Source organism: Metopolophium dirhodum, chromosome 5 (assembly GCF_019925205.1).
Source record: "Metopolophium dirhodum isolate CAU chromosome 5, ASM1992520v1, whole genome shotgun sequence".
Taxonomy (NCBI): Eukaryota; Metazoa; Arthropoda; class Insecta; order Hemiptera; family Aphididae; genus Metopolophium; species Metopolophium dirhodum.
The window spans coordinates 27176838-27197263 of record NC_083564.1 but is presented as its reverse complement, the minus strand read 5'-3'; the positions used below and the strand labels follow the sequence as shown (position 1 = coordinate 27197263).

Genomic DNA, 20426 nt, shown 5'->3' with positions numbered 1-20426 from the left:
TATGAATTAATAACTAATAAGTATATAAACCGATAGTAAGTATAAGTAAATAGGTATAAGTGCAGTTAATTTGCGAAAGTCCATAAAAAATTAATCGATCAATTTAATATAATATAATATATATGCTTGACATTTTAAAACAAGGCTTAACGTACTCGTGGTTTTTAATTTCAAAGACGTTCTACGTACCTATTTTAAAAGTGAGTAATAGAAAAACGGTAGATTGTTATTTTGAAATAAAAAAAATAATATTTATATTGCGCACCATAAATCGACACAGAGAATTATAATTCCGCACAACACGATCGATCAGCGGTAGTACCTAGGTAGATTTATTGTAATTATTATTTTTATTATTATTATTAATACGATGACGGGCGAGAAAAAAAACCTGTATTTAGAGACTGCTTAGAGGCTGACAATTTAGGGAATATATTTTAGAGTTGCTCGTCGAATCGGTGAATGCAATTTGCGAAAATACGCTATATGGCTATATATTACGGAGTGGGTACATACGAATTACGAATACTACGAAATAAACTGATATAACCAGTTGTGTATTGTACATAAAAACAAAAACTAGTATAGCGGGGGAATACGTACAATTATAGGGTACCAGGTATTGGTTGGTTTTCAAAACAACTGCCAAGGAGGTACCTACATAATGTTATGTTTGTTAACCATACGGGATAAGCACGATACCTATACTTATAGTTTATAATATAATACAGTATAGACGTACCTATGACGTCCATGACGAACGTGCTGCAGTAATATATCGTATACCCAGCACGCTAGACGCAAGACCAAAAAACGTTTTACTCTCGTCGTGATCGTACGCTGTGATTGCTAATTATTATTATTATCTGTTATCAATGAATCGATTTATAATTAGACGTTTTGCGAAAAAAATAATCACAACATTTTAACAGCTGCAAACCTTCCTGTTCCGAGCGATAGGTATATCGCCCAGCGTTCAGTTTTCTTCATGTCCGGCGCTTGTTTTTAATTTACCGCAGTACGTATTATATTATAATATTTTTTATTATTTAGATTTGTTTCATTAATCGTCGTCAATAAATATTCCATCGTGATCGTATTGCAATTTTTCGTTGTTTGTATTATCACATATTATAATATTATAAATCATAATAAACAATATAATAATTAGGTAATACCTAATGCATTATATTTCGCAGTAGTGAATTCGTCGTCATCGAATAGAACCATGAAGGCGATAAGTTCCTGGTTAACATTATGTTTATGTTTCGTTTTGGGTACGACAGGTACGTACTTATGTCTAAAATATTATACATATATTATATTCGTATTGTGATATAACAACAACACGATAAAATAAAACAATTTATATTAATTATACCGACTAGTGAGTAACATTAATGGAAATTATCTTTGTATAAATTCCTACATAGCTGTTTAATTATCCGGCGTTGCCCGGGTAAATTAAACACCGACACTGAGGAGGACAATCCACCAGTGGCAGGTAGTAATCCATATTCTATACAGCAAAGCATACTACTTGCGTCCGAAATTATTATCAGTAGGTGAGTTGCGTCCCTCAAAAAAAGGTTCAAAAAGGTCATTGGTAATTGGGTCCCGAAAATATCGATATTATCGATATCAAAATTTAAATTAAAAAAAAATACATTGATGTTTATTTTAATTTATAATATAAAAGTATATTAAATAAAAAAAAAGGTGGATAAGTGGATGTCGCTCTGCTGTACAGTAGGTTACAAGTGGGTCACTGTAATGGATGGTGTTAAATTTGAATTCAATGATATAATATCATTGTATAAGAAAAACGATTCTGAGCGAAAACGGTCAGTCAGCCTATGATTTTACCAAGTATATTTGATGATATTATTGTGAATAAAGTAATTTATATATAACCTATTTACTCGGAGCCTTGTTTTAAATTTTCAATCTTTAGCCATAAAAGTTAAACATTTTATACATTTTTAACTACAAAATAATTAATAAATTATAAATTTGATAAATGTTGTCAAAATTTGAACTTTAAATGCTTATAAAAAAAAATTGTGCCTATGTATTTTTAAGATTTTTCAACTGCTATTAGAACGATATATCAGGAGCCTTAAATTAAATTTTCACGCTTTTTTACCCAACAAATAAAAATTTATTGATATTTGTAGAAAAAAAAACTAAAAAAATTGAAAACTGACAATGTCCGTAAACAGCTCAAAAAGAGTCAAAATATTTTCAACATTTTATGGTGTATAGAAAATGCTAATATGAACATTCAGTGAAATTTTCAAGTATCTACAGTCATTCGTTTTTTAATTACAATAAAATAAGAAAATTGTTACATGAGAAATCGAGTAAATATCAAATGTTGTAAAAATATAAATTTCAGACGCTCATAAAAATTTAATTTAAGTTTCTTCTAGACATTTTTTTTTTTTTGATAGAGGTAAACAAACTTATGAGTAATCTTATATTACATTTTCAAATCTTAGATTTAAAAAGAAAAATTTTTATGAATTCTCAACTCAAAATAATTTGCTATTTTTCGTGATTTTTCCGTATTTTGTCAAAATTTAAACTTTAAATGCTTATAAATAAAAACTGTGACTAAGGATTTTTAATTTTTTTCATCTGCCTTTGAAACAATAACCTAGGAGCCTTCTATTAAATTTTCAAGCTTTTTTACTCAACAGATAAAATTTTATTGATATTTATAGAAAAAAAAACTAAAAAAATTGAAAACTGACAATGGCCGTAAACAGCTCAAAAAGAGTCAAAATATTTTGTAAATTTTATGGTGTATAGAAATTGCTAATATAAACATTCAGTCAAAATGTCATGTCCCTACTGTCATTTGTTTTAGAGTTACACCAAAAACCAAAATCGATTTTCTCGAAAACAGATTTTGCGTAAAAATTCCCGTTTTTCCTTAATTTTTCTTTTGTTTTTCACGTTGTTTGTGAAAACTACTGGGAAATTTTTACTTTTGACCCCCCAAAGTACCAATTAGATTCACTTTCCTATCAGAAAAGTTACTATTGAAGAAAATCCAAGCACTTTTACTGTCCTAAAAAGTGATGACAGACACAAAAATAAAAAAAAAACACACACCATTGTAGAATCAATACATTCATCGCTTCGCTCAGAATCTAAAAACTCAAATTATGATAATAACTTTTGTCATGATATTTATAGTAGTAATAATATTAATAATATAAAAATTCATGTTTTATATTTTGTCATGATAATAATAATATGTTGTAATAATAAATTGTCAATTAAAATATAGTATAATATAATAAAAAAACTAATAGGTATGTTATGATAATAACTTTTGTCATGATAATTATTACGGTAATAATAATAATAATAATATTAATAATATAAAAATTCATGTTTTACATTTTGTCATGATAATGATAATATGTAGTAATAATAAATTGTCAATTATTGATATGGAGTATGTGAAGTAGGATCACTTATTAAATTGTCATGAACATCTAGTTTCATACAGCTTTTATTCGTACACTTCCATCGAAAATTGTTATTGCTAAAAGTTTTATGATATCCAAACTTATAACTATCAATTATATAAAACCATTAATCGCGACCAATTTAGAACTACACATTCTTCCCATAGCTTAAAAAAAATTAATAAATACAGTACAGTTTATGAACTATCGATTTTAGTGATTTTAGTAGATAATATCGATAATAATTATATAGCCGACTTGCGTCCCGTTTACGGGAAGCAAGTTACCGGACAAATTTACTACCTGAAAAATATACCTTTTTTTGGGACGCAAGTAACATGCAGAGTGTATCTTATGTCATTGTACGCGGGGGTTTTTTTATAATGATATCTACCATCATTGATTACAAATACTAGAATTTATAATCAAGTATATTATAGGTTGGTATGGTATTAGTCGCACTCAGTTCGATGGTATTGATCAATACAGGTCTAAAATTATATTTAATCATTATAAACTATTTTTTTTTCGTAACCAACAGAAATTAGTTATAATGATTAGTTTTACTGTGATCTGCAACCAATAGAAACCATTTCTAAACAAATATTTCAATCGTAAATCTCAATACGTTTCTTAAATATTCATTAAAAAAATTAAAAATTAATGGCAACTTAACGAGGTAACAACCTATATTTTAAGTTGGACCAAATCACACACATAGAGCATAATCTTATCGAAATAAGTTCAGTAGTTTTGGTGTGCATTGCACGTAAACTTGTTGTATGCATGATTTATATAATAATTATAATTATATATATTATAGTTGCTATTGGTTACAGATAATAAAATAGTTATTAGTTATAATTTGCTGTATTGTATCTTATTTTGCCGTTTAACCTATAATAACGATGTTATAATATTCTATATAGGTGTGATAATGTGAAATTGAGTAACAGGTATTATAATATATTTAGGGTTTTAAAATTTCATGAAATTTATTTTCTTGAAATATTTCATGATTTTTATATGAAATATTTCATTTTGATGAAAAATAAAAATAAAATGTTTATTATACCTAAAATTTTATAGTCGTCAACTTCTAAGTGAATATTTTTAAACGTTGGTTTATTGTATGAAACAAAGAAAATATGTAACATATTTACATATAATTTATAAGTTGTTTAACAAATCTATAATAGTTATAACAAACTATATGATCTAAGTATTAAATAATGAGGCGAGCACCTTCACATCACTCAGCCACATATACACACATATACGACTTTTATACACTTTACAATTACTGAAAATACACTATTATTTCATTCATTGTTGAAATTGACTTCAAGTCTATTTCAAACCATTATATTTTCTGATATACAACAATACTTTAAAACACATGTAAAAGAAATTTATTTATTTTCAAAATAATGCCAGGAATATTTTTCATCACTATAAAATATAGAATATACAAATATGAAATAATAAATCAACAAAAATAATATGTTTTTCTTTAATTCTAAGTGTGCAATCAATTTATTGTTTCTAATCATCTATAACCGAACACGTTTAAAAGAAGAAAAAATATTTTCCATAATTTCATTAAAATATTTCAAGAACAGTGAAATTTTCAATTTTGAAATATTTCAAATTTAGAACCCTAAATATATTAGAGGCAAAGTGTATGGTTTGTAATTTTGTATAGATATGTACTAAAAATATGTATTTTTACTAAGTATACTCGACCGAATTTGACCATAAAACAGTTTAGAATATTATTTCAATTGAAGAATAGCGGAAACGATAGGCAGATCGATTATAATAGGTACCTAGTCGGTTAATACAGATATTATCAGGTTATATATAAAATATACATAATATGTAAATCCATAGTTTTTGACACTAAATTGTACACGCATATTATTTGGGATATCGGACTAGTCGTAATTCGTAAGAGTAGGTACAGAATAGAACTATAGAAGCCACGGGTAACAACATTTATATAATAATTAATAATTATATTATTATTTAAGACAGTTTAAGTGCATTGCTGAGGCTTATAATATCAAAAAAAAACTCAACCGATTTTGATGATTCAAGGAAGGTTCAGATAATTGATTGTACCAGTTGTTTTAGGATGGCTTACCCGCTTTAAAAATTATTATCGAATATTTGTTTATTTCTGCTCGCAAATTGTTTACGTAAGAAAAAAAGTTGCTCCTTACTATTTGCCGTAGGTGGATTGTCCATCTCGGTTATATTTAATCCTGGGTAATAAATTTTATAATTTTGAAGTTAAAGTTGAAAGGGGGCCTACTAAGTGTATGGTGTCCCGGGGTCCAGTTGATCCTTAATCCGGAGTTGAGTATGGAGGGATTTATCTCACCTCCTCCATCTAATTAACATAATAATTCGTACAGGCTATTGCATCAGACCTATATAAATGTATACGTCATTATTATAACACGAGTTATTTGTTTTAGGAACGGGAATATTGTGCAATCCATTAATCGAAAAACGTCAAACCGAATCATGTTCAGTGTTGGTAACTATATTCTGTCTTAAAAAAATACTTACCTACTAATAATCATCACCAGTTACGTATATATGATTTAATTTCAGGGGGGGGAGGATCCCGAGGGAGATTCTCGACATTATAATTAATAATAATAATTGTACACACATATACTTTTATTTTCTGGGCGGGGGGGTTGAACCTCTAACCATCGTTATACGCCACTGATTATCGCTTCCCTATACAACTACAATCCTACACAGCAGTTGGAAATAAATATGGCTAGTCCATTACAGATTATTTTCCAAAACAGCTCCAAATGTGCGTCAATCGAAAAGACAATCATTTGGACAATATTATTTTTGAAAAATAACTTTAAAAAAAACCTTACTTAATGTAGTTTTAGTAAATAAAAAAAAAATTTCCATATCTTGTATAGTTTTTTTTAAATTCACCTCGGAAATGTGGGAGTCCATTATGCCGCACCCTGTATAATAGATTATTATATATATATTGATGTTTAAAAAAAAAATATTTCACGAGTTCACAACCATTTTTTCAATTTGTTAAAAATACAGACTAACATAATATATTATACTAAATAATTTTAAAAATATTACTTTTCTCAGCATAAAATATTTTCTGTGGGTTTTGAAAATACTAAAAAATGAAATTAAAAAAAATATAAATAATATTAAATACAAATTTTGTTGGATGCTATTAAGAAGCCAAGTAATAGTAAAAACGTATACCTTTATCACATACTATGTAAAAAAATAAATTAAAACAATTTGATATATTATAAGGTTATTGATGCACCTTTAGAGCCCGCGTGTGTTGTCTCATCCTTCTTACAAACGTATTGCATACCAAATTTGTGTTCAGCAGTTCCAATTATGTGTAGTAACGTTTAATAAAAAAGTGAATATACATAAGACATTAGGTCAAATTAGGTAAGAATATTCCATGTGTGATAATAACTCAATTCACGCTATTTTTAAATAGGTTACTAGTAAGTTATTAGTAAATAGGTGATTTTCATCATATTAATTATTATTATTACATTATTCTTGTCCCTAAGGTAATTCTATTTAGAACAATAGATATAAACTATTGATAGCATATTGTATATAGTATATTCATAGAATGATTAAAAGTGGCACATTTGACCATTTTTGGATTATATTATCATCAGATTGATAGAAGAACGATAGACCAATCAAAAATATGATATGAATATTCTGTTTGAATAAGATGAATATTCATTTCATAAGCTATGAAAATTTTGGGGCTAGTTGGGCTACTAAAATTATTGGAACTACTGAAAACAAATTTGATACCTACACATATGATACTCTGCCTCCCATCGTCCGTATTATATATTAAAAATTTAAAGTTCGTGCAAAAACTCTTAAGCTTTTAATTCTTAATAATTCTACAGTCAACAGTGAATGAGGAGAGGCTCAATGGGCAGACCTTAATAAATATTCAAAATTCTTAGGACCAGATATTAATCAAGTTTGTGTGGTATAAAAGCTTCTCAGCGGTTGGACTGCGGGCAAAATAATTTTAAAAAAATCTGGGAACTTGCTCTGATGTGTTATGCGTAGTGTATTTTTTAGTGTGCTTCGTCATTGAATAGGTCATTATTACAGAGATGGCCAGGGCTCGAAACTGGATGCTCTAAAAAACAATAAATATCATGTGCACTCAGTGGCATAGCCAGGAATTACCCAAGGAATTGTTTGCACATCACCAAAATATATTGTCCCAATAAGGTAAAATTGTAAATAAGCCACTGACTACTGAGTTGTATGCTAATTGAATAATACATTTTTGTTTAGACGAACAATAATATCTATTTGTGAATGTTATTATTATTTATAATTAAAAACGTTTGACTAGTATTAACTAACAATATTTATATAATATTTGCATAAACATTCTAAGTTGAGTACCTATAAGTTACAGAAATCTAATTTTTCATGAGTCTTTAGCAAAGTCATTAATAACTTCATCCGTAGTTAAAACTATTTCACGGTGTCGTTTTGTCGTTTGGAGTATTTAAAAAACTCGCATACTTTTTGTATGGTGCCAATACAGTTTCGTATAGATTGAATATTACATGTGTCAGATATTGCTAAATTTGAACAATGTGAGGTACAATGAATGTAGTGAGCAATAGGATATTTTTTTAGTAATGTGGGATTGTACGCTGTTAAAGCATCCATTCATGGCGGTTGCACCATCAAAACCTTGGCCTTTTAAATATTTCAAATCAATACCAATTTTATCAAGAGTATTTAAAAGTGTGTTCGCTAAGCCCAAAACCTGTAACATCATTAACAGGAACAAACATTAAGAAATCCTCTCTCATTTTCATTGAAGAAAAGTTAAAATAACGTGCACAGAGAGAAAATTGCTCGATTCCCCCCGATATGTCTGCAATTTCATCTGCTAATACAGTGAAATATTTAGCAGCGTTAACTTTTGAAATAATTAGTTTAAAATTAAACTTGAACAAGAACTTAAGATTTGGTTTTGAATATTGCCACTGATATAATTTGCATTTCCCTGAGCAGTTTTTATAGGTGCGCGACAATAGTACCACACGATATAAAGCCACTTGCTCACCAAAAAGCCATTATAAAATTTTAACTGATTATTTAATAATTTAAAAGATAAGAAAAATAATTCTCAGATCATAAAGACATGGATAGCCTTATAGGACAATAACGTCCTCCCTTTTTTTTAAGCCAAGGGTTGGGGTTTGAATTCCTAAAACCCCCCCTGACTACGCCACTGTGTGCACTCATATGCACTAAATATGCATTTTTATAGAAACCAACTTGAAAAAAACTTTTTTTGAAATATTAATAATGAAGGCAACATCGGAGTCCAACATATTTACAAATTTGTTCATAGTATTTATAATAATAAAGTACAGCATTAATCCACTATCCAGGTATCATATCCGGTGGTTATGATTGGTTCTGGGAGTAAAGGCCAAGGGTGCATCTGGTGCGATATTTTTTAAAAATTTGTAAGGGTGATGGTGCTCTTTTAAATATTTTTTTTACATTATTTAAAATGTTATCAATAGAAGCAAATTATATTCTTATTTTTTCCGAAACTCCATAGAGGCCACCAGCTCTTAGTAGAAATAAATAATGTTAAATAAGACCTTGCCAATCATAACAAATGTACAATTAATATTCTGTATAGTATTGACTATTGAAAACTTGTATATTGATTATTGTTGATTTATATTAAATCATAAACAAAAAAATATGCAAAATCATATACATTTAGTAAAATATACAAAAATATGAAACACACTTTTTGTACTTCGGTTGTATCCATCATGAAATTAATTTGTATCGAATCAGATTTCTAATAATAATATGTAGGTATCTTCCTAAGAAATATGCAAATGCTTGAAGTCCCCGAGGTGATGACCATCTATTATGGACAGTGTTTGGAAGAAACGAGTTCCAAAAGGAACGGATTCCTGGAACTAATTCCTTTTTAAAGAACGGCACGACGAACGAATTCCTTTTAATAAAAAAAGAACGAGGAAATGAACTTGTTCTTTTTTTCAAGGAAAAATAACAAAATTGTTCGTTCCTTTCTAGTTCTAATAATTTACACAGATGATTATGTGAATAATTGAAATTAAGATTTTTTTTAATGTTTATAATGTATATTGCTAATTAGTGATCGCTATCGAGTATCGACGTTAAGACAGTCAGCATACGTTAGCCAATAATTTAATTTTGAAAAAAATCTCAAAATAGAATTATACAATATGTACCTACCTATACTTGTAGTTATATATTATAGTTAAAAATTAAAGAAGTATGCATATGAAAAAAAAAGTGATTAAATAAGAATTTTATTTTATTTGGAACTAAAAAAGGAACTCGTTAATTTTCCAAAGGAACGAATTCTTTTTTTTTAAGGAACAAGAAACGGAACGAATTTATTTTTATAAGGAACTTGCCAAACACTGATTACGTAAAACTTAAATGCAATGATAAATCACTATTCATAGTGTACGAAAAATAATTCTGATCGGAGACGGTCGTATATTATCATCACTATTATTTTATAAAAATATTTTATTAATATTATCATTAGTATAGTACTCGTATAGGTAGTTTGGTACTTTGGTAGTGTTGAACTTGAACTCATTTTTGTAAAAACGATCGTATACACAATGTTTTTAATTATCATTATATTATTTTATCATAAAATCTTGTTAATCATTTATAAACTAAGTCAATATCACCGTAGGTATAATATAAGAACGCCATAAGAACAACTTATAATGAACCTCGTATTATAAATTTTCAATCTTTTTGTCTAAGAAAAATTTATTGTCCTGCTCCCTCCCAATCAACAATTCTAGCTACGCCACAGAATCGACACATTTTATGTGTAGGACAGACTGACAGAGTCTATTGATTTTACGGTGATGACCTTTTAAACATTATTATTGATTCAATCATTTAATAAAATATTTATTAACATATTTTTTTTTTTAGACAAGACTATAAATTAATTTCTCCCATATGCATAGATTTAATTTCATAATTATAACGTATCTCAGTCGATCGTTTGATTAGATGTCCATATAATAAGTATACCTACTAATATTCTATACCTAATATACAAATGACATGTAAAATTTGCAAATTGTTTTTCATATTTATTTCAAGAATATTTTTCAATCTGCTCTTTCAGACTCAAAAGGCTCAAAATTTAAACTGTTCATAAATCATTGTAGGCTAAGGAATTAATTTTTACTATTTTTGGTGATATATTTCGGGATATATAAATTCTAATGATTTTGAAATCAATAAACATACTTACCTAAATGGCTAAACATTTAAAACGTATAAACGCACTTACCTACCTATTAAAGGTGTATTGACTATACAATTATAAGGTATTAATATTTTTTAGTTCTAAATGCTTGTATAAATAGTGTTCGTTCCTAATAATATTATAAAATTATAATAATTATTTCTTTCTTAAAACTTCAAGCATATTATACATAGCAAGTCGTGTTTACAGAAACATGTTCAGCTGTATAAATGAGGAGTGCATTGATGCGTCATCAATTTGCGATGGAGTCGCAGATTGTTCAGATAAGTCAGATGAAACCCAAAGTTTGTGTGCTCCATTGTTTAAAACGTACGGAAATAAAGCTAATAAGTTTTAAGGGATTTATAAAATATATACTATCAGATATATATATATTAAATATCTGTTCTTATTTTATATTTATATTATTTATGTAAATATAGATGTCCGGGATCTGCGTTTCGTTGTAAATACGGTGCATGTGTAAGTAAAAATGCAAAATGTAATGGTAGAAAAGATTGTGTCGATGGATCAGATGAACAATTACCTGAATGTAAAAAACTAGGCCTAAGTATTCCTTCTAGCCCTACAAGACCGCAACAAACTCAAGTAGCTAGTCAGGCTAAATGCTTGTAAGTAATTGATTTTAAATTTTAAATTGTACAATTGTTTGATTAGAATATATTTGTATACTTAATGATTTGTTTCTTATATTATAATATGTATAATATTTATTATACGTAGAACAATAATATTATATAAACCAGCTAATAGTAATCGAACTCGAACTATAGCAATAACTCGACAACTTTTTAGCTATATAAATATATAAATCACTGGCTATTTTTCTTTAGTTTCGATGAAATTTTAATATTTTACTATTATTTATCTTTAACACGACATTACAGATTCGAATATAAACTCAAATTAGTCAAATTATATTAACTGTATTTTGAGAAAATAAAAATGCTCTCTATTTATTAATTAGACCTCGGGAAGAGTACCGCTGTACATCTGGCCAATGTATAGATGTAACATCTATCTGTGATGGAACTTCAGATTGCAATGACGGATCTGACGAAACATCGGAATTGTGTAAATCAAGGGTGTACGTATATTAATTGGAATTAAAAAAGAAAATGTACAACACGCAAACAAGTATCTGTAAATAGCTATTTTATTAATATTTAACGTTAAAGGTGTCCAACGAGTACATTCACGTGCAACTATGGTGCCTGTATAAGTAAACAAAGAAAATGCGACGGTTCGCAGCAATGTGCTGACGGTTCCGATGAAGCAGGCTGCGGTTCCAACGGAGACCGCAAACCTTCGTCATCAGTTAACCCGACATCACAATTCACGCAGAGACCGACTACCTACCAAACTAGTAGACCAACAACGCAAAGAACAACAACGCATGCCAATAATATGAAGTATTTTCTGTTTGTGTATTTGTTAAAGGTTAACAATTATTTTGCTGGCCAAACAAAATAAATCATTGGTAAAAAGTTTAAAACGCTTGGACATGGATTTGGTTAGTTATAAAAGTATCACTGTTACGTGGTATGGTAGGTAACTAAGTAACTATATTAAAACGTTGTTTAGGTATCAGTGGTACTATAATGGTACCGCGTGTCTGAATATCATGCGAGGATTTAGATGTTAGATAAGACACTTATATTTAGTGGCGAGTACAATTTAACGTAAATTCAAGTGAAATATAAATTATTTTACATAACTATTATTACTCTATTAGCTGGTAGCAACACACGGACCAAGTGATAAAATTAAACTATTTGGCATAGGTACGTATATCTAGCAGGCTGAACGAGTATTATTACATACATTTTGTTAATTAATCGAAATAGTTACTAGGTCTAGGTAGTTAGGTATAGGTACCTATATATGAAGGGGGGCGCATGTAAACTCCGCCAGTGACAAAAATCAGGTAAAATTGAGTTCAAGCAAACTCTGCCAGTCAAAAAAATCAAGTAACATTATACACTATACATTCATTACCATCTGTGTGACGGGGAGTATAAGGCCATTCCCTCGGGGGTTGTTACACCTTTAGCCATTTATCGCGAGGGCGGCTCCTTCACGCCTTATGACACGGGCACATCCCTCCGACGGGTTGTCATCCTGGCGCCAGACTGGTTGTCCCCCGTCGGCTACTCTGTTGCAGTGTAGATCGGTGGGTTTCGTTTGAACAGTGTCGGCGAGCGCTGGATTCGACCCACTCAAATTCCTCCCCTTCTACTAAGGCGCTACTCCCACAGTCTCCGCGAGGCCATATACACTATACAGTTAATATAATGTACAGATTATTATTAAACAAGAAAATCATAATTTTTATAGTAATAATTATCCTTATTAAATTAAGTATAATATGCCAAAAAAAAAAATAAAAAACTTAAACATAAAAATAATAATTGTTCAAACAAATTATACAAATTGTAATGACCAGTATTATATTAAAAATAAAGATAGATAATTGTAATAACTTATAATCAAAAAATATATAGATATCTGGTTTATTATAATATTATATTATTATGACATTATATATTATAATACTTATAATATTTTGAACTGTGAACTAAAATTATGAGATAGAATTTGAAGATATTCAAACCATTAAGTCTAATATAGATCCATTATTATAATTTATAACTATTTAGTATTTATAGCTTTCTCTAACACGATTCTCAACTCATTTTTTTTTCATTTCGAATTTTTAAGTTTACTTAGTAGAGAACTATCATTTAGTTTTACATAAGGAAGGCCTTAATACTGACGGAGTTTCCATATACCCATTACAGGTAAGATAATAAAACTGGCGGAGTTTTCATCAGGCCTTTTCATTACCTTTTTATCTAACCGGTATTCTGGAGGAGTTTACAATTCACCATAATGAAGGAATTCCGTTGTAATACAGAACGAGTCTAAGAAGACACATGTAGCTCGGATGTTTGTATAATATTATCACAGAGATAGAGTATAATATGTTAATACGTTATATTTTGTATATTATAATAATACAATAAAATTTAAATACGTTAATGGTGTTTCATATTAGTACTGGGTGACCGAGCTTAGCTATATTGGGGAGCTCATTTTCTTTCAATTTATATATATATTGTGTTTTGTAAAGTTAAAAGTTGAAATTATAATTTATACTACATTTCAATAGGATTACTTTAAGCGTTGACTCCAAAAACCACGCAACTCTGATAAAATACAGGACAAAACCTCACGCTTTTAGTAGGTTAAAACCGTACACTTTTCAAAATTGTTGTACACAAAAATCGCACACTTTATAATTATGTATAATCTATTATTTATTATTTATATCAGGGGTGGCCAACCTTTTTCCATACTGTGCCAATTAAAAAAGAAAATCGAGAATGTGCCAAAAAAATGAACACAGCGATCATTACATTATTATTACCCTATGTTATTTTGACACAATAATTGTTGTGTAATAAAATATTTTCAAATTTAAAAAAAACATAATTTATCTTAGAAATATTTAAAAATTATATTTTATTTTATTTGACGCTAGTGTGCCATTCAATAACATCAAATGTGCCACAAAAGGCACGCATGCCGCAGGTTGGCCAACCCTGATTTATATTGATTCAAAATAAATATTATTTACAATTTATATATTTAAAAATTTAAGTTATTAATTTAAAAAAATATATATATATAAAAGGTCCAAAGTTGCATTTGAAATCAATTGCCAACGTTTTTTTTAATTAAAATAAATTTATAAAAATGTAAAATGTTCAGTTTTTTTCAAAAAATTCTTCCCAACATTTTCACTATTATTCACTCGAAATGTTCTATACTTAAAATCGTGCCAAGTACTTTATTGCTATCAATATTTTTAATATTTATTATAATTTAAAATATTTAAATGAAAACGCTAAAAGTCATATAATATATATTTTTAATATGTTGAAGGTTTCAAAATTAACTTCAAAATAAATTAAAATGTGTTATAAAAATGATTATTTGAGTACAATTCACGTCAGTAAGTACGTTGGAACTTGGGATGCAACTTACCTAAAATGCGTATTTCTCTTAGAAAATGGTGGTCTGTGGAATCCCTTCAACAGACAAATAATTTTTTTTCGAAAACGGCTTTAATAAGATTTTGACCAAATTTCATACCTGTTAATACCATTAGATAAAACAATCAAACATTTGTAAGTATGGATATTAAAAAAAACGGTATATCTATATTCGGCTTTGGCTGAAAGTTAAGTAAAAAAAAAGCGTAGCAATACATAATACTATATGTTACCTATGTTTATATCTTAAACTCTTATTTGTTTATATTTTAGTTATTGTTACTTTATATTCTTTAAAGGTCATGCATGGTACCGTATATGGAGGGCACTGTGTATTCTTTATTCGAAACTGAATCAGATCAAAATCCTTCTTTATCACCTGGATCATTTGTTGATCCGAGCACAGCAGTTGAAGAGAGCTGCGAAGAAGGATATTATAAAACTACTTCTAATAGAATTATAATTTGTTCAGGAAATGGAAAATGGAAACCAAAGGCTGATAAATTATGTTTGAGTAAGTATGTATTATTATTATTAATGGTATATATAAACATATTTATAGAACATAGTTAGTATAATAAGGATAGTAGGTATTCCTTGATAATTGACTTATTTTTACTGTATAATATTTTATTCTTATGAGGGTACTCATAAAATAATTGATTTATGTTTCCAGATATATATTAATTTTGAATTGATTTATGTTTAAGAAAAATGCCCATCTGTGTTTTCGGAAAGTTTAGATGTCGAATGTATTTTCAATGGTATAAAAGATGATTGTTCAAACCCATCAATACCGGGCACTGTATTAACACCAAAATGTAAAGTTACACACACTATACCAAATGGACAAATAGAGACACCAATTAAATTACGTTGTCAACAAGATGGAAAATGGAGTGACCGACTTTACACATGTATCCCATGTAATTATATTTTTAAGTACCTATTATTCTAATTCATTTAAATTTGATAAAATGAATGGTGGCGAATTTTTAAAGTAGTATATATTACTTATTTAAGTTGAATATAGTATACTATCCTAAATTAATGTATTGTCCTCATTTATAAGATTCTGAAAGATTTATGAAGCGATACATTTTTGATTTTAGATTTTAATTGGGTCGATTAATGTATTGTTTTTATAATGGCGAGTTGTTTTTTATTTTGTGTCTCTGTATAATATGATAAGTACCTAGTCAAAATAATACTACGATTTTCAACTTCAGTATCTTTTCTGGTGAGAAAGTAATACTAGGTAAAATAACTGGGTTTTAACGATTCACTGGGTCAAAAAGTTTGAAAATGTATTACAAAGTTCCTCATAAGTCATCATAATAGATGTTTATAAAAGTATTACATTTATATAGCCAAATTACAAATTATTTTGTAGTTAAGAACTTATAAAATGTTTAATTTTTATAGCTAAGGATTGAACATTTAACACAAGGCTTGCCATATAATTAGACAATACTGTAACAAAAAATCAAAAAATATATAATATATGATTTTTTTTATAGATATTTTTAGTTTAAATTTTCATGAAATACGATACTTCAATGAAGAAAACCAATTTTAGTTATTAAGTTGTACTTCAAAAAAAATTATTCGTGGGCTTTTACAGTATAATATTATATATTCAAACGCAATATTTAGGCAACAATCTATTCAATCTACTGTTTCACAGTTTCGCTAATAGTAAAATAAATTATTTAAATAGTAATAATATCATATATGCCGACAGACTATTTTTACTCAGAATCGATTTTCGTATAGAATGATTTATCGAATTCCAATTTAACACGTCCATTACAACGACCCACTCGAGATCTACAACTGTACAGCAGAACGTTACCCACTTGCCTATCTTTTTAAGCATGAAGGTTGAAGACAATTTTATTGTAAACACGTTCTTAAATTTTTGAGGCAGCTTTGAAAAAATATGAAATGTCCCATTACTTCTGGATATTCTTACATTAATTGTATCTATAACACAAAATGATTGGATTTTAAGATATTCCATTCTTAAGCTAATGTATATAAAATTCAAATACCGTTTTAGATTGTGGCAGACCATATACTCCTAACCAAGTATTGATTCTAGATGGCACTGAAGCTAAATATGGATCAGCACCTTGGAATGTTGGAGTATATAGAAAATCCACTAGAAATAGTTTTAACATGATATGTGGAGGATCACTGATTGCTACAAATTTAGTTGTATCTGGTAAAATAACTTTATGCAGTGTGTATTAACTACGTTCAAAATGACAAACGATTTATTTTTAGCTGCACATTGTTTTTGGCAAGAAAAGTTGACGAGTAGAATATTATTAAACGATGGTACATATAAAGTTGGCGTTGGAAAGTATAATAGTGACATTACAATTAAGGACAACGAATTTACCCAGATTATCGATGTAAGTAACAAACCGCTAAACAGAAGTGAAAAATTGGTTTGATTCATTAAATTTTTTGTTAACAATAATTTAGGTGGGATTGATATACTTGAGAGAAGGTTATTATGGTTCATCCGGATATCATGCTGAAGATCTAGCTATTATTGTGTTATCAAACAAAATTATACTTAGCAATGTAGTTATGCCTGTTTGTGTGGACTGGTCTAAAAGATATTCCGTTTTAAATGGAGCTGTTGGAAAAGTAATTTTTTTTTAGTACTCATCGTATTTCCTATATACTTAAATTACGATGTACTAGTGGGCAGGTAAATCATTTGATTTCTACAGAAACGATCGTCAATACAGTCGGCTGATTATTTCTGGTCATTGTTATCACAACGTAATATAAACAGTGATTAAATTACCATGCTTGTCCCGATTTTTTCCTTCAATGATGAATTTATTAAAATACCTATTTTTGAATATTTAATTACACTTAAGGACCATATTTAACTTGTAATTTGGTACTTTTAGAAAACTCGTGAAATGGTTTAAAAATTTAAAATATCTTACTATGTCAAACTACAGATTCTAAATAAATTCAAAATTAAAAAAACCCAAATTAAAATTATATATTTTTCTATTTTGGATAAAAGGGAATTAAATATGGGTGAACAATGACAATGCATGGTAAATCACTCAGTATATATTTTACATATTGACGTCTCAATAATACAGCTGATTTTCTGCCTGAAAAGAATATGAATGTACTTTGAATATGATTTGGTACTTTAAGGTAATGGTAATAGAGTTTTTACTCCATAACCTAATCCAAGCGAAAACTTGATACCTATTATTTCTGTGGTTTGATATATGAATATTCTTTGATTTGATCATAGCATTTATAATATAAATATGTTGATTGGTTGAAATAAGTGATTTTAATTTTAGATTTTTCTTCACACACAAACTTTGTTAATTTTGTATTGCTTATGTTAATTTTATTATTTTAGGTCGTTGGCTGGGGTAAAACAGAAAAAATGGTTGAAAGTTCTGTTTTATTAGAAGCTAATATACCATACATCGACCATCAGACTTGTCGAAATATGTACCAAAACGGATTTCAAAACTTCGTTTCTGTTGATAAATTTTGCGCCGGTACTATAAGTGGTAGGTAATAAAAGTTTAGAATGATTAAATTATAATAGACCAACTACAAGGCATAATAAAATGGTAGCTGACTTTTTTGTTAAATATTTATCTTCGTTATAAATCGTGGTTTCATAGTTTTGTATAAACGTTATTTTCATTAAATTATAATAATATTCAAGACTTCCCTAAAATTATTCGAATTCAAAAATAATTATAATGCATAAACACATAAAATGCTTTGCTTTTGTCATTATTATTCTTACTACCTACAGCTGCTATAGTGAATGGGACAACATAACATCATAATTTTACGCTATCATAATTTATCATAATATGGGTTTTTGTAAAATATATAGTTAATAGTTATCTTGCTAGGTACTTTTATTCCTATTTAATAGTTATTACTTAATAGTTTTTTTTGTTTTAGCATATTTTAGATATCATTTATCAATTTATCACCAATTTTTTTATGTTTTTTTTTGTTTCTACTAATATTGTTATTAAATATTTATTTTAGGACAAGGAGTTCATCAAGGTGATAGTGGTGCCGGATTTACCTTTGAACATAGCTCATTACATTTTTTAACTGGAATTGTGAGTGTAAAAGATGCAACCACAAATGATTCAATCGCAGTTTTTACAGACGTTAGTCGCCACATTTCCTGGATTCATGAAATGTATACCAATTATACTTATGCAAGTGACAGTTTTTCTAGATCTGTTAGATAGTGCAGTGAAAATAACTAATAATTATATACTTATCATCTTACCATAATTATTTTAATATTGAACTCGAAATTTATATATATTTTTTCACCTTTGTTAAATTATTAACTTTTTATACATTTTGAATGATTTTATCACAAACACAAAGGAATAATAATACATATATTATAATTGTATAATTCAATATTAATAAATTTATTAAATTATGAGTTGTCTTTTCGTGTCAATAACTGAACATTGATTTATAATACACAATAAATAATATTTTACATGTTAGGTCATTACTAATAAATAACTAATAACTAATAAATTATTTTTCCATTTAATAATACGAAAAATGTATTTTAATATTATATTCATAGGTGAGTATATTATATTATATTCAGTGTTGTGCGTTATCTAGATAAAAATATTTTCTTAAAAAGAAGAACAAAATAATATAAATTATACAGGTACACTATAATATTCAGATTAGTTACTTGTATGTTTTTGGTACCTCTCTCTAGTTTATCTGGTAATATATTTCTACTATGTTGTTATTACTGTTATACAACTGCGTGTGATTTACTATACTGATTTATAATATGTGGGTAGTAGGATCATAACAATGTTTAATACCTGGGCCTCCACTCGAGTGAATTCTGAGAGAAATAGATCTTACGAAGTGTTTATAAATCTACCAGTTAGCTCATTTTAAAGATGGGCTCCGCATATGGATTTTACGGCTTATGAAAAACGAATATTTTTTGTACCTATGTATAATGTTGCCATTTTTTACAGAAAATAAAATAGTTCTTATGATTTGACATCATTTTGAATCTATATTTTATGTTTGGTCAAAACAATCCAAATAACTGTGTTAAAAATCAGTTTAGTTTACATTTAACGGAGTTTAAGAAGTGGCAAATTTGCGGACATTTAATTTGTCAGTGGCAACGCCATGCAGGATCAGTTAATAATAAATATATTTGATAATTATTTAAAAATTTAATTAAATTTAATCTTTACTCGTATTTTTTCATTATGAATTACGTGTGCTATCATATAATATACTATATTGTATAAAAAAAACTTGAATGATAAAATAATATAATAATAAAACCTCGATGTTCAAATTTCCTCCTGAAATCGGCACTTTCTTCGTTGAAAGCCAAGCTATAAAAAAAGCAATTTCACACGCGGTGACTTTAGTGTCCGATAATAC

The 20426-nt window shown here is 28.1% G+C and overlaps 1 protein-coding gene across 5 annotated transcripts; it reads left to right on the top strand.

Annotated features, from left to right (window-relative positions):
- The first annotated feature begins 714 nt into the window (after positions 1–714).
- LOC132944934 (modular serine protease-like) lies at positions 715–19435 on the top strand. Of its 5 annotated transcripts, none has more exons than XM_061014497.1 (14): positions 715–1018; positions 1200–1286; positions 5966–6023; positions 11077–11196; positions 11310–11498; positions 11855–11974; positions 12066–12299; positions 15245–15459; positions 15656–15871; positions 17050–17172; positions 17235–17365; positions 17439–17606; positions 18358–18514; positions 19014–19435. In XM_061014497.1, exons 2-14 carry the CDS (start codon positions 1229–1231, stop codon positions 19223–19225), a joined length of 2001 nt encoding a protein of 666 aa, XP_060870480.1. In that variant the 5' UTR covers positions 715–1018; positions 1200–1228; the 3' UTR covers positions 19226–19435. The 5 variants fall into 5 exon arrangements, with proteins under 5 accessions (XP_060870480.1, XP_060870478.1, XP_060870481.1 ...); XM_061014495.1 differs by having other exon boundaries at positions 718–1018; positions 17008–17172; XM_061014496.1 differs by lacking the exon at positions 715–1018 and adding an exon at positions 1097–1114 and having other exon boundaries at positions 17008–17172.
- The last annotated feature ends 991 nt before the right edge of the window (positions 19436–20426 follow it).